At 47.1% G+C, this 12,780-nt stretch overlaps 1 protein-coding gene across 1 annotated transcript in view; it reads left to right on the forward strand.

Annotated features, from left to right (window-relative positions):
* Positions 1–2,371: 2,371 nt before the first annotated feature.
* The window catches only part of LOC119432575 (ATP-binding cassette sub-family A member 13-like), a 127,390-nt gene continuing 116,981 nt past the window's right edge, over positions 2,372–12,780 (forward strand). The window contains exons 1-5 of the mRNA XM_049658306.1: positions 2,372–2,487; positions 3,702–3,989; positions 8,381–8,596; positions 10,317–10,396; positions 10,937–11,086. Of these exons, the coding sequence (XP_049514263.1) occupies positions 2,448–2,487; positions 3,702–3,989; positions 8,381–8,596; positions 10,317–10,396; positions 10,937–11,086 (774 nt within the window). The 5' untranslated portion in view covers positions 2,372–2,447. The remainder of the gene's footprint in view (positions 2,488–3,701; positions 3,990–8,380; positions 8,597–10,316; positions 10,397–10,936; positions 11,087–12,780) is intronic.

Genomic DNA, 12,780 nt, shown 5'->3' on the forward strand with positions numbered 1-12,780 from the left:
GCCTTTAACCGTGGTCAAACTTAAATTGCCACAGGCAATTAAAAATGATGCAGCTAAAAAGAAACACCTAGTATTAGAGCGACAGAGCCTCATCCTTAACAGACACCTCCACGTCGAGCGCGGCCCCATGCATGATGCAGCGATATTGCAGAAAGGATGGCAGGTATGGCGGGAGTTGCTGCGGAGTGGCGGCTACCCACCGCAGCCCGTGGCTCGGCGGGTTGGACGCCCGGCTATGCTGCAGGAGATGCGGGGTTCGATGCCCACGGCCGGACACCCACCTGCTTATACCGAAGGGTTGAAGCAGCCACCCGGACAGGCGTCCGGCGTTCCAGGCATGCGTTCCTTGGGAGAGGTTCGCACAGACCGCTGTGCTTACTGTGCAACAATCACGACGAACCGAGAGTGCCACAAAAAATCTCAGAAAGAAAGAAAGTTCGTAGACTAGATAAATAACCACGACATGAGTGCGCCTCTTGAGAAGTCTTTGATTCTGTGAGGGTCCGCTCGAATTTCGACCCCGCGCTGCTCGTGTTGTTCCCAGAGTACTCGAGACACGCTGCTATAACTGGACGCCGGGGTCATGGCGACTGCTGACGAGAGGGTTTGTTTCTTGGGATACGTTTCGCACATGAACACGACTCAAAAGAAACGAAACGATATTCAAAGCAGAGAACAGGGACCTTTTTCTCTCTCTTCACCACAGTGAAGTTAAAAGAATCAGCGAGTTTCACACAACTTTCGGTAACTGTCGTCTGCCTAAACAAAACTCCTCAGAAACTGAACACTTTTTTTCTGTCTCTTCGAGTTTCGTTTAAGCGAAGTCTACCGTATGTATATGCATATATACATAGATACATAGATATATGGATACCAAGAGAAGGGAAGCGCAGTCGAGGACGGCAGAAAACATAAATATAGGCTGATGATGATGATACATACACAGAACCATCGGATACACACACACGTTGCAAAAACAGTAATCTTCGCAGCAGAATAATTAAATGATTGATAATAACTATTGTTTACCAAAGCAACCATGCGTCGCAATACGTAGATGTCAACAGTAGCTAAGTCTGCCTAGGTTATTTTTTTACCTTATCAACTGCCAACTTTCGCATTACTATGAGGCCTTAAACCAGAATTATGTTCTTCTTCTGGGGTTTTACGTGCCAAAAGCAGTTCTGATTATGAGGCACGCCATAGTGGATGGCTCCGGATTAATTTTGACCAGCTGGGGTTCTTTAACGTGCACCTAAATTTAGGTACACGGGTGTTTTCGCATTTCACCCCCATCGAAATGCGGCCGCCGTGGCCGGGATTCGATCCCAGGACCTCGTGCTCAGCAGCGCAACGCCTTAGCTAACTGAGCCACCGCGGCGGGTAAACGGTAATTCTGCTTGCTGTAGCTCCTATATAATAGAATTTTTTCTTACAAATGCAACCAAATTCGTTCATATCCGTCTAGCGGTTGTCTCATGAGAGCATGTGTGACTTTTTTGTATTTTAATAATTTGGTCATTTATTAATCGGGGTTGGCCCTGTCATAAAACATTCGTGGCCTAAACACTAGCCCTTAGCCACAGTGATATTTGTCGCATGGTATTTGATTTTTTAATGTGAATCAAAGCCATTCCTATGATGATGTTGTTCTTGATGATGATGATGAAGAAAATGATGATTTGCATTTATGGCGCGTACCCACTAGAGGATAGGCGAGGAATCGGGTGGAAAGGTAGTAACAAAAAAAGCTAAAAAACAATAGTACTCGAGTGAGAGAGAGAGAAATAAACTTTCTGAAACAAAGTTACGAAAGAGGTATTAATGAAGCGGAGAACAAAGACACCATAATTAAAGAATTTGGAAAATCAATTTCACTTAAATAAACTGCAAATTTCTATTGCACAGAATTTTTCTTTCGCCTTTTCTCTTCTTTGTTCAGGGAACCATATCGCTGAAGTTAATTTATTCTGCGGATTCCATAATTATACGGTCCTACACATGTTCGAACACAAGGTTTCTTAGGTGACTTCAGGTGGATTTGGCGTATCTGAGATCCGGGTATCTTGTAACCACTTCTAGAAGAAAAATTTGGCTAAGTGACTTGTAGTCTTATGATCTTGAAAGTGGTATCAAATTATACTTCCCCATGGCGACAACACGTACCAGTAGTGAGCAACTAAACATATAGTCAAAATGGTTGTAATTAGCGGAGTGTCATGTGAGTGCCTCTGTCACTGTTGCGCTATGCAGCGGCGCCGCCAAGTGCTATCTAATTTAACTACCGTGTCCTCCCCCAGATGGCGCGAAGTGCTCGAGTCTGTGACCGAGGAGGGTTGGGTCAGAGAAGCAAGAAGAGCGGAGAGCCGTCGGCCACGCGAGTACGTCGTCCAAGCCTTTAGCGTGTGTTTTGAGGAAGCTGCAAACATTCGGGGCTAATAGGCCCTATGCCTCGTTGTAGCGTGAAAGAGCGGCAAGAAATCCAAGGTGAGGGGCACATTCGAGAGTGTCAAACGCTGAAAAAAGAAAGGGGCCACGAAGTGTGGACGCTAATTAAGAGAAGGTCGACGTAATTACGCGTGAAATGCGATACAAATAAGTTAAGAAGTAAGTGAACAATGAACGTGAAAAATAGACTGAAACAGAAAAAATAGAGACATACAATCAACGTTAAATTATCGAATCATTCGAACCACCATGCACGCCTACCTTGTCTTCTTTAGCGTTGACACATGGGTTACCCTTTTTTTGTTGCCCAACGTTTCATTCGACTGCCCTATTCTTGGCCCTTTGTGGCAACGTGCCATAGCTAGAGATTATCACCATCGACATCTCCATCTGACGTTGTTAGGAAAAGCAGTAGCAGTAGCGCCAAACAGTTTCACGCCATCATCATCATCAGTAACAGTATCAGCAGCGGCGGCAGCAGTCTGTCGGCCATTCTGCCATGGCGCGTCAGACGGCCGCCGTTCTCTGGCGGACTCTGGCGATCCAGTGCATCAAGCGGCACTACGTGCTGTCCTTCCTCGAACTCTTGATCGTCCTCGTTCTCGCTTTGGTGTTCCTGTCGACCAACTTCATCATCCATCCAACGAACGAGCCCGGCCGGAGGCAGGCTAGCGGCACCGCGGGAGCCTGGCTTGGCATCAGAGGCCGCAGGTTCGTAGCAGGTATTAAGCGCTAGTAAAGACAGGCACGGCGGGGAACGGCGCGAGGCGTATTGCGTTCTTCCGCTGCGGTGAGAGCCGAGCCGCCACCCAACGGGAAGGCCTAACGGGAAGGCCTAACGGCAAAGCGTAACGGCAAGGCCTAACGGCAAGGCTTAACGGCAAGGCCTAACGGCAAGGCCTAACGGCAAGGCCTAACGGCCAGGAGAGCGGTCGCGGCTCGACAATAGGGAGACCGGGAGGCGGCTTCTTCCTGGGATGTTTGATCTGTTCTCTTTATTCCGTCTTTTTATACGCTGCACCAGCTGTTATGGAAGAGACTGAGTGGCGCACGGCAGTGTGGGGTGATTGTATGGGACTATATTGCGGCTTTCCAGCTATATAGTTGCGCGGATAGCTGGAGTACAGTTTCAATCCCGTACTCGCCAGAGGGTGGGACACACCTCCGTTTTTTTTTTTGTCTGCGGATTTTCTACAGCGCACGATAACTGCTACAGTTCCATACCAATGAGGCCGAACGTAAACCCTTCGCAGGTCCGCGTTCCGCGAGGGTCGATACCCGGAGCCCGACGACGATGAACGTGCAAAAGTACGGCGACGACGACAGCGACGAAGAGCGCCCGACGACGGAGATTACGTCGACGACCGGCGACGAAGACGACCTCGACGACGTGACGGTGAACGGTGATTACCTCGACGACCGGCGGCGCGATAAGCGTCCGGACAAGAACGAGAGCAACAAGGACAAGCCCAAGTACGCCGTGTACAGCCCCGCGAACCTCGAGAACCAGATGCTCGTGGCCGCCGCTTTCCCAGGGATCGGTACGTGTGTCGTATTAGTTATACCACGTGATTGACGGCTTGGCTCAAATCGGGTACGCATTTACTGTCGTTGCTTATTGAATAAGCACGTGGTTTCTGAAATGCACTCGGCGCGTTACGTAGAGTTACGCAAGGATCGACGGAAAAACCGAGATAATCTGGTGAAGTAGCCTTTTTAAAAGCCCTCTTGCCAATCGTTAGGCAGTTAAATTAAAAAAAGTTGATATCTGCGAAAAAAAATTGGGCTTCTGAAGATCTTGGAATTATTCTGTGTGAAGCAGAAGCGTTAGTGAAGCAGGAAATTAAGTGCGATACAAGTAAATGCGATGGGTATAGCATCGACCAAGAATTGGCACGTTCCTAGGGCCACACAAACAGTGGCCCAGGAATATATAGTAACCCAAATGTGAGAAATTTAAAGAAGTCAAAGAAGCCTGTGAACGCCTTGCGCTATTCCACGAAAATGTCCACGTGCTTTAGAGATATCTATGAGACCACATTGCACGCAGGCGTCTCATGCCGTGATTTGTCGTTTTGTTAGGCAGAACAGATGTGTGCTCACTGAGACGATACTTTAGCTGGTCAAAATTTGTGTTACATACGCAACTTGCCAATTCACAATGCAGCCCTTCGCATTTTCTTCGCTCTCACATCGCGAAGCGGAGACCACCCTTCTCTTACCCTGGGGCCGTATTCTGTAACGCTTCGGTTTTCGAAGGATTCGGTTTGGCGGTGGCGTCACATTGGGGCGGTCCGTTGACGTAATGAAAACAAGTGAAAGGACAGAGACCAATCGGCGCGAAGGTTTCTTTTTGTGGCAGTGAACGTCACAAACCGAGTAAAAATATAGCAATTTACGAGCGATTCTTGGTAAATAAAAATAATTTCTTCATGGTATTGATGAGCTTTACGTTTTTCATCATGAAACGCGTGTGAGTTGTACTGGCGGTGAGTGACTTAACGAATTTTGTTTACTTCGGTTGACCCATTTATGTCGCTAGGTGGGACGTCGTACGCCAACTTCGCGTTGCGGCCAAAATACACACTCAAGTTCCTCGCACAGTCGGAGCGCTGTCTCTTTTGAGAATCTGAATTGTCGCCTGAATCCCTCGTCTGTCATCTCAAAGGCGTCTTGTCGACGTCGAGGTTGTCGCTGTCTATCATGGAGGCTCGCTAAAAGCACGATAACAGGCGCCACAGGCACCGCACACGCCGTCATTTTGCTCCGAGTGCCGCGATCTCGCCTGTGCACACGGCACGCACAGGCTCTGCACACGGCACACCGCGATTCGGATCAGACCGAAGCAGCGCGTGCGGCTTCGCTTCGTAGCAGACGACAAATTCGGTTTCTGCGTGATTGACATGTGCGTGACGTCATCAAAAAATGCGTTCGCGCGCTGAGGCGATGGCGTCACCCAGGCGGCGACCAATCGTTGCACGCAAACCGAATCCTTCGAAAACCGAAGCGTTACAGAATACGGCCCCTGGTCTCCTTCTGCGATTTGAGTGTTTTCACCGTAGCCTGCGCGCCACTGTCTTGTACGCGTTCGAAAACCATACGTTCGGTTGCGTCTCACGCGATTGTTCGGGCCGCGCCGATATCGCGGCCGTGGGGCAGTCTAGGCCAATCGCGTGAGGCGAAACCGAACGTCGGCTTTTCGAACGCGTACAACATTGCGGCCAGGCTGCTCTCGCTGACGCTCTCGCGGCGTTGCTCGAGACGGCGCGCAAACGCAACTACAAACCCGGGGGTATAGTGATTAGCGACGGTCGAACAAGGAATGTCGCCGGAGCCGCTGTTTCGACAACTGCCCTGACGAAAACTCCGCTTGCCGAAACGCTGGCTCCAGCGACGTTGCTGCCATCATACCGGTCACACGGGCACTTTAACGCGCTCGAACCGATGGTCTTTCGACTCGACGACGAATTGGATGCTGCTACAAGGACAGCTTCGATGACTGTCGAGTCAAAAGTGAATCGAGTCGACAAAGTTTCATGTAACTGCCTCGAAATCTCGACGCCCTTCGAGCGGCGGTCGCGTGCCCTGTCGTAGAACAGCAGTTTCAAACCAATGCGTAAAAGAAATGTCTGCCGTCAAAACTTGTCTAAAAATTTTCAGCCAGGTAAATGAGCACCGAACTGAAAACAAATGATAAATGCGCGACAGTGCTACAAATGATCATTTCGTCCTTTTCTTTGAAAGAACGATACGTTGGGCTTGTTGGCATTCCATACTTGTCAGAACGGCGCGAGACATCAACGTGCTCTCGTTTTCGTATTTTATCGGTTCCCGCTCTTTTTACAAGTGGTCATTTTATTTTCTATATTTTTTCTCTTCTTCTTGTGCCGCTCGTGGTGTGGCGACCATCACGCCTCCCGTTCCTAACGTGAAACAAGCGAAACTCTCAATGGCCGCTGTAAACTGCCGCGTTGGTAGCAACACAACTATTTTGAGTTCGACAGAGTTTGGCAATTACGAACGCGCGAGACTTCAAAGGGCATTTGAAACGTGCCTGTGTAATTCAAGTTTAATAAGGCGTGTCCCGCTTTTTGAAACCTTGACTCCGGCTATATTCCTTTAGAGTAGCAGTCTGGATCAGTTGGTACATACTGAATAGTAAAAACCAGTCAAAACACGAAGGGCAGAGAAGAGACGAATGCCGGGATGCTCGCCGGGTTTTCCTGAGAGACGGGGTTCTTCAGTAAAGCACAGTTGTTAGTCCAGTCGTCGTGTGTGCCACGTCTCTTCTCTGTCCCTCGTCTTTTGACTGGTTTTTACTATTCACTATATTCCTTGTTTGAGAACTGTTAGTGGCGTCATCCCTGGATTTTTTTTTTTGTGAATCGCTATCTTGTTCGAAATCCCGAGGAAAGGTCGAAGAGTGCTTTGCTTTTAACACCAACACCTTAGGAATAGTAAACCAGCACAAAATATTGGACAAAAGGACGACGCAAGGCATACATTGGCACTTTGTTTCGCGCTACTTTGCCAATCCTAACGTCGAAAAAACTAGCAATAGCTTCGATCCTGGTCCAGATTCAAAATCTGCCACGAAATCCATTGCCTTTCAGTGACGTTTTTCGTACTGCGCTTTAAAAAAAATTTTTTACAGTGCGGAATTCTATCAACTGCAACAGCAGCACGTTTCACGGACGACTTTTGATGCTTATTTCTCGACACTGGTACAAAATGCAAAGTTTGGTTTTTCGTATAACGTTTATTATTATTATTATTATTATTATTATTATTATTATTATTATTATTATTATTATTATTATTATTATTATTATTATTATTATTATTATTATGCTGCCTGGTCTCAGAGCTGCAGTTGAAACATGCCCCCATAAGTTCAATAATAATTAGGTTGAATTAGCGAAACTTCGTTCGTATATTTATGTGCGATTACTGCAGGCATATTGACATCCGCCACGACTACATTTATTTATTTACTCAGTTTATTCGGCGTCATGTGAAAAGGTGCCGCTTTAGCGGCCACTGACCAAGGAATAATGATACGTTGTTACTGTGAGTTCCTTTCGTTGTAAAAAAAAAAAAAAAACATATTCATTTCTAGAATATACTGAAGTTCGTGTTCTTAGCTCACCCGCCGGTGTGGCTAAGTGGCTATAGCGTCGCGCTAAGTACGAGGTCGCGGGATCGAATCCCGGCCGCGGTGGCCGCATTTCGATGGGGGCGCAATGTTAAAAAAAAAAAGCCCGTGTATCGTGTATTGAGTGCAGGCTAACGAACCCCAGGTGGTCTAAATTAATGCGGAGTCCCATACTCCGGCGTGCAACAAAAAACCAACAACACAAAAAAACGAGAACACAAGAAGGGAAGACCAGACAGGACGAGCGCTACTTCATAGTAAAGTTTATTCTCTGAAAAACACGCCTATTTATCAGTCGACACAAAAGCAAAGTACATAATTGCGCAAGCGCCCTCCAAGCTCCCCCAAATGACGTACTTTGCTTTTGTGTCCACTGATAAATAAGCGTGGTTTCCAGAGAATAAACTTTACTTTGAAGTAGCGTTTGTCCTGTCTGTCCTTCCTTTTTTGTGTCCTCGTTTATTTGGCTTTCCCAAATTTGAGTTCTTGTAATTATAATTCTTTTTGTTGACTTGTTTGTTTCTTTGTTTGCTTGTGCATGGTATGGCCAAAGTCAATTTAGACCTCAATATTACTCGGGCTTCTCTCACGGGCTATAGTACTAGACGCATATTCGAGGCTCTAGTGGTTCTGACACTTAAAACCTCAGAATTTCAGTTCAAATGTATAGACGTGCAGAACAGCTCGCGCATGTCTTCTAACGTCATTTTTTTTCTTCAATTTGTAGGAGGGCTTTGGCGATCAATCGCGAATCCACTTCCGCATTTCGTTTTGCAGAGATACTGGCCTACCTTGAAGAGAGCGTCATCGTGAGGGCGTGCTCACTGGTGGAGTTCGTAGTGTGCGTTCACTTCGCGCCGAACACGGCGGCTACGCTGGCTTACACGCTTCATTACTTCGAGGGCGAGAATCCGGGCAAGAAGGGCTTGGACATCGGCTTCCGCCACCCGAGGGAGTTTTACTACGAGCCGGACATGGACAGGCCACTCTGGGGTGAGCAGTCGCTCATGACAGCGCTTGCATGCATTTTAAACGGCATACGCGGTCCGCGCGTACGTTGTATCTTGGAGGTAATCTGTGGCGGGTGCAAAGGTTGAGTGCGAGCCGAAATGGCTGGTGCTTTTGTGCTTGCTGCTTCTGCCAGCTCGTACGTAATCACGATAATTATGCAGGCGCGCTGCTGTTGAGTAACACATGTGTCGTAGTGATTTTTCAGTGTACTTTATACAAATGCGGGATTCGTTCTATGATATTACGACTGTTAGGCCAAGCTTTACAAATCGTATTCTTCGGTTTCCGACCGTACCGATGGAACTATCCTGATGGTTGGTGGATGCCAGAGAAGTATTTCGGAGTAAAATTATGCGGACAAGTTCTTGATGAAGCTCCGAAATTGGCCTGGGGACAGCAAAAATTGAAAAAATGCAATCACCCCGACTGTAGCGCACAATTTCGTTTTTAAATTTCAAGAAATTCTAAATGTGGGACGCTTGTTTGTTCCCTCACCAGTTTTTCACGGTAAGAGAGATAGTAATGGTGATTTTCTCACCACTTGGTTATCACACAATCGCTCATTGTTGCTCCTGAAAGGCTTCTTTGACACTATTAACAACGTAGAGCATCCGATCTACGGTGCTCTGGACAACCTTTGAGATGCTGCAGTTCTTAGACACCCTGCAGATTCTGACGAAATAAATAACATATCGGACATAAAGCTACCGCAACTCCCGTAGCCACAGAGTCGTGAGTATTAGATTAGAGAAATTTGAAGTGCCAATGACGATAGCTTTTACTATTGTAGTTTTGGTCTTGTAGTCGAGTCTAACGTGCACGTCATTTCTGAATACGCTTTTTTTTTAGAAAAGCTGGCATTAGAATTGAGTAAACATAGTAATTATGAAGACGCACCGCTGTCGAGTAAGACGTGCGTCGTAGTGACCACTATCATCTTGTCTCCAGTTTAAAGGCCAATTGCAAAAAAATTTAGCTTTAGATAAACTGTTTATAACTAAGTAATAGAGACTTGTGATACCATCTAGGTAAAACTACAAAGCGGGTGCTGGCCTGATTACTTATTCATTATGTTTAAGCAGCACCTAACTAAACGACACGTGTATCTAGCGGTTAGTAAATATGACGCTGACGGTACTGCCCGGCCATGCCATACTACATTTTCAGCGAGCCGGGGGCGCTGCCTTATCCAGCGCCACCTAGATAACACAAGGCCTGTGCACTCCGATTCATGACGCCATGCTATCTGGCCCGACTGCCATAATATTTAATGGGGACGCTCCCAAGTAAGCAACAGTGATTTTGACGTCACCACTTTCGTCACGCCATTCTTGACAATGGATATTTCTGGCATAGTAGCCTGTCGTCATAAATCAGAGTGCACAGGCCTTGCGCTACCTAGGCGGCTTTGCCTTATCTCAGATGCTGTGCCATGGAGCCGCGCTGGTTATCAGTATTCCTGGTGCTGCGTCATTTCCGGCGAGATCGCGTGCAGTACCCACTAACCGATCGTGTCTAGTTCGGCCCATACGTAATTGGCCCCGTACATTTGCCGCGTTCCTGAGTCAACTTCGTGCACTGTAAGCAAGGATATTGAAGGAGACGCACGGTTACGTTCGGCTTGTCCACAATAATGGGCAACATTTTCAAACAACAGCTCCCAATAATAAGGAAGGCTCATTATTTTTTTTTTCACTTCCAGGTACGGCCTACATGACGCAGGTGGCGATCAACACCGCGTACCTAAAGATGCGGAATAAGGACGACGATAATGTAACGAAGGTGAGTATGCTACCTAGAGCAGTGTGAATTGATTAGACACCGCAAGCGGGTACCACCGTGATAAATATAGGCCGAATGTCAGACAGCTCTTCGATGGTGGCAGGCGCCGTAGTTCCAGTGACTCACATTGCCCAATCAGACGGTACGGCTTAATCTAGGGGTTGTTTATTAAGGCGGAAGCCTTATATGCCCCATGAATCGAGGAATACGGCGTCCGGCGTTATCATCCGATGGTGTCAAAGCGCCCACGTGACCAAGTAATGACGTTACGTTCGCGGCATTTCTCCTGCTGCGGCTCGCACTGCGAAATCACACGGTGAAGTAAAGTAAATGAACGTAAATAAAGTGCATTAATTAGGGTGGATTAAAGGGAATTAAGCTCGATTAACGTTGGTACGAATTAGAGCAAGCTGGATTAGGTGTATTGCCAGTAGCGCCCGCTTGTAGAATTTCTTTTCTTTTTCTTTTTTTTTCTTACGCTCGATTCTCGAGCGTGGCAGAGCTGAAAGTGATCGTCACCATCTCCGGCGCGTCTCGCAGATCACCGTGAAGGCGTTTCCTGTGCCCGACTTCCCCGAAAACATCGTGCGCTACCGGTACGGCCTCTTCTGGCTCGCGGCTGCCACCCTCCTCTTCCCCATGTATCGAATCATCACTCGACTGTGCGCCGAGAATAACAGTGGCCTAAGGGTAAGAATACGCACGACGTGACGGGGACGTGCGAATAGCGATATTCGAGAGCGCATCGCATACGAATCGAATCGAGTAGAATATCGAGTGCCTCTCTAATAGATCTGAACATTGAACAGCCGTCTGCACCGTTTATTATCTACACTATCAACATCTACACCGTTAAGTTATCTTAGCGACCTGGTATATTCACAACGTGAGCAAGCTTCCGTCATTGCATTTGACGTTATTAAGGGTTGTTTATTGAAAGCGTGAATGGAACATCGAGAGTAAATTTAGGCTGTTTATTCCCATACTCGGGACTCGTATGTGAGTGCGAACGGTAACCGTCTGTGCGGAAAAGTCTGACTCGTTGGACGATGTATAGCGTGCTCTAATGCTTACCTTCATGTGTTTTATGCCTGCTAAGGTCGCGGAGATGAAATTTACGTCTATTCTATATTTATCGCACGCAGCTGGCGATTTGAAATAACCTAAAACTATTCCGAAAATAACCGTATTTTCGAATAGTGCCAATTCAATTCGAAGACGGGAACTAAAGGAGGCAATATCAGATTCGTTCCTGCAAAGTTTCGAATATTCGCATACCCCTATACGAGGGGATGCATTCCATGACGGCTATCGCACAATGGCGTAACACAACACGACCCCGCGCCAGACACACTTTGCCGACCCGCGCTTCTCTCGCCTTGCTTCATATTGCGATAGTAACTGTGCGGGCACTGGAGGATGCAGTGAATTTCGGAGGTGAAATGAAGGAATGAAGGCAACTTGGAATGTAAGGAACGTCAGCACGGATCGTTCGCTTCGGGACAACCACGTACTCTCCCCGCTGCTGCACGGCCAGCGCTCGCCGTCACTTATAGGGAGCATGTACTGACGTCATCGAGGCCGCCACAGCGAGCATGCTGAAAAAAAACAAACAACGATGCACTACATCTAGATCCCATTATCTGCAGCAGTGTTGTGGGAGCTGCGCCTAGGACAACAAAATGGCGTACGTGACGTCACGTGAATACTTATATACATTAACCTCTGCTCTTGTGCGTCTTTGGACGCGGGAAATGCCAAAACGCCCGTGTGCTTGCGTTTTTGTGCACGTTAAGGAACCCCAGGTGGTCAAAATTAATCCGGAGCCCTCCACTACGTACGCACGGTCGCACCCCATAACCAGAACTGGTATTGGCACGTAAAACTCGAGAAAGAAGAACGTGACACCGCGGTTGTTTTGTTACTTGTTATGTATCCCAATCTACGAGTATACATTGTGTCTCCCCCCTTACCCAATGCCCTTAAATGGGCCTGTAAGGTATTTTAAATAAATAAATAAAAATATATCGCATATAAAAACAGGACGCTAGCTTCGTGCAACAATATAAGATGTCGCGCCCGACCGGCCACTTCTCCTGTCTCTTAATTTGAACCTGTCCTTCTCCCCTTCTGTGACCTTGCTTTAACAATCAATCAATCGATCTATCAATCCAATTTTATAGTGTGCAGTAACAGCTACGAAGCCATCGTACTTGTGCACTTAAAAAAGTGATACGCGAGACAAAATGTACAAAGAAGACAAATGTGGTGGTCAAAATAATGGCAGACAGAGAAACAAATAGGGAAACAGGAAACGAGGAGGCGAGCGAGTTAACCATGCACCATAATCATCTACATTTGTACAAAAGCCAGGAATGAACCCT

This window comes from Dermacentor silvarum, chromosome 11 (genome assembly GCF_013339745.2).
Source record: "Dermacentor silvarum isolate Dsil-2018 chromosome 11, BIME_Dsil_1.4, whole genome shotgun sequence".
NCBI lineage: Eukaryota > Metazoa > Arthropoda > Arachnida > Ixodida > Ixodidae > Dermacentor > Dermacentor silvarum.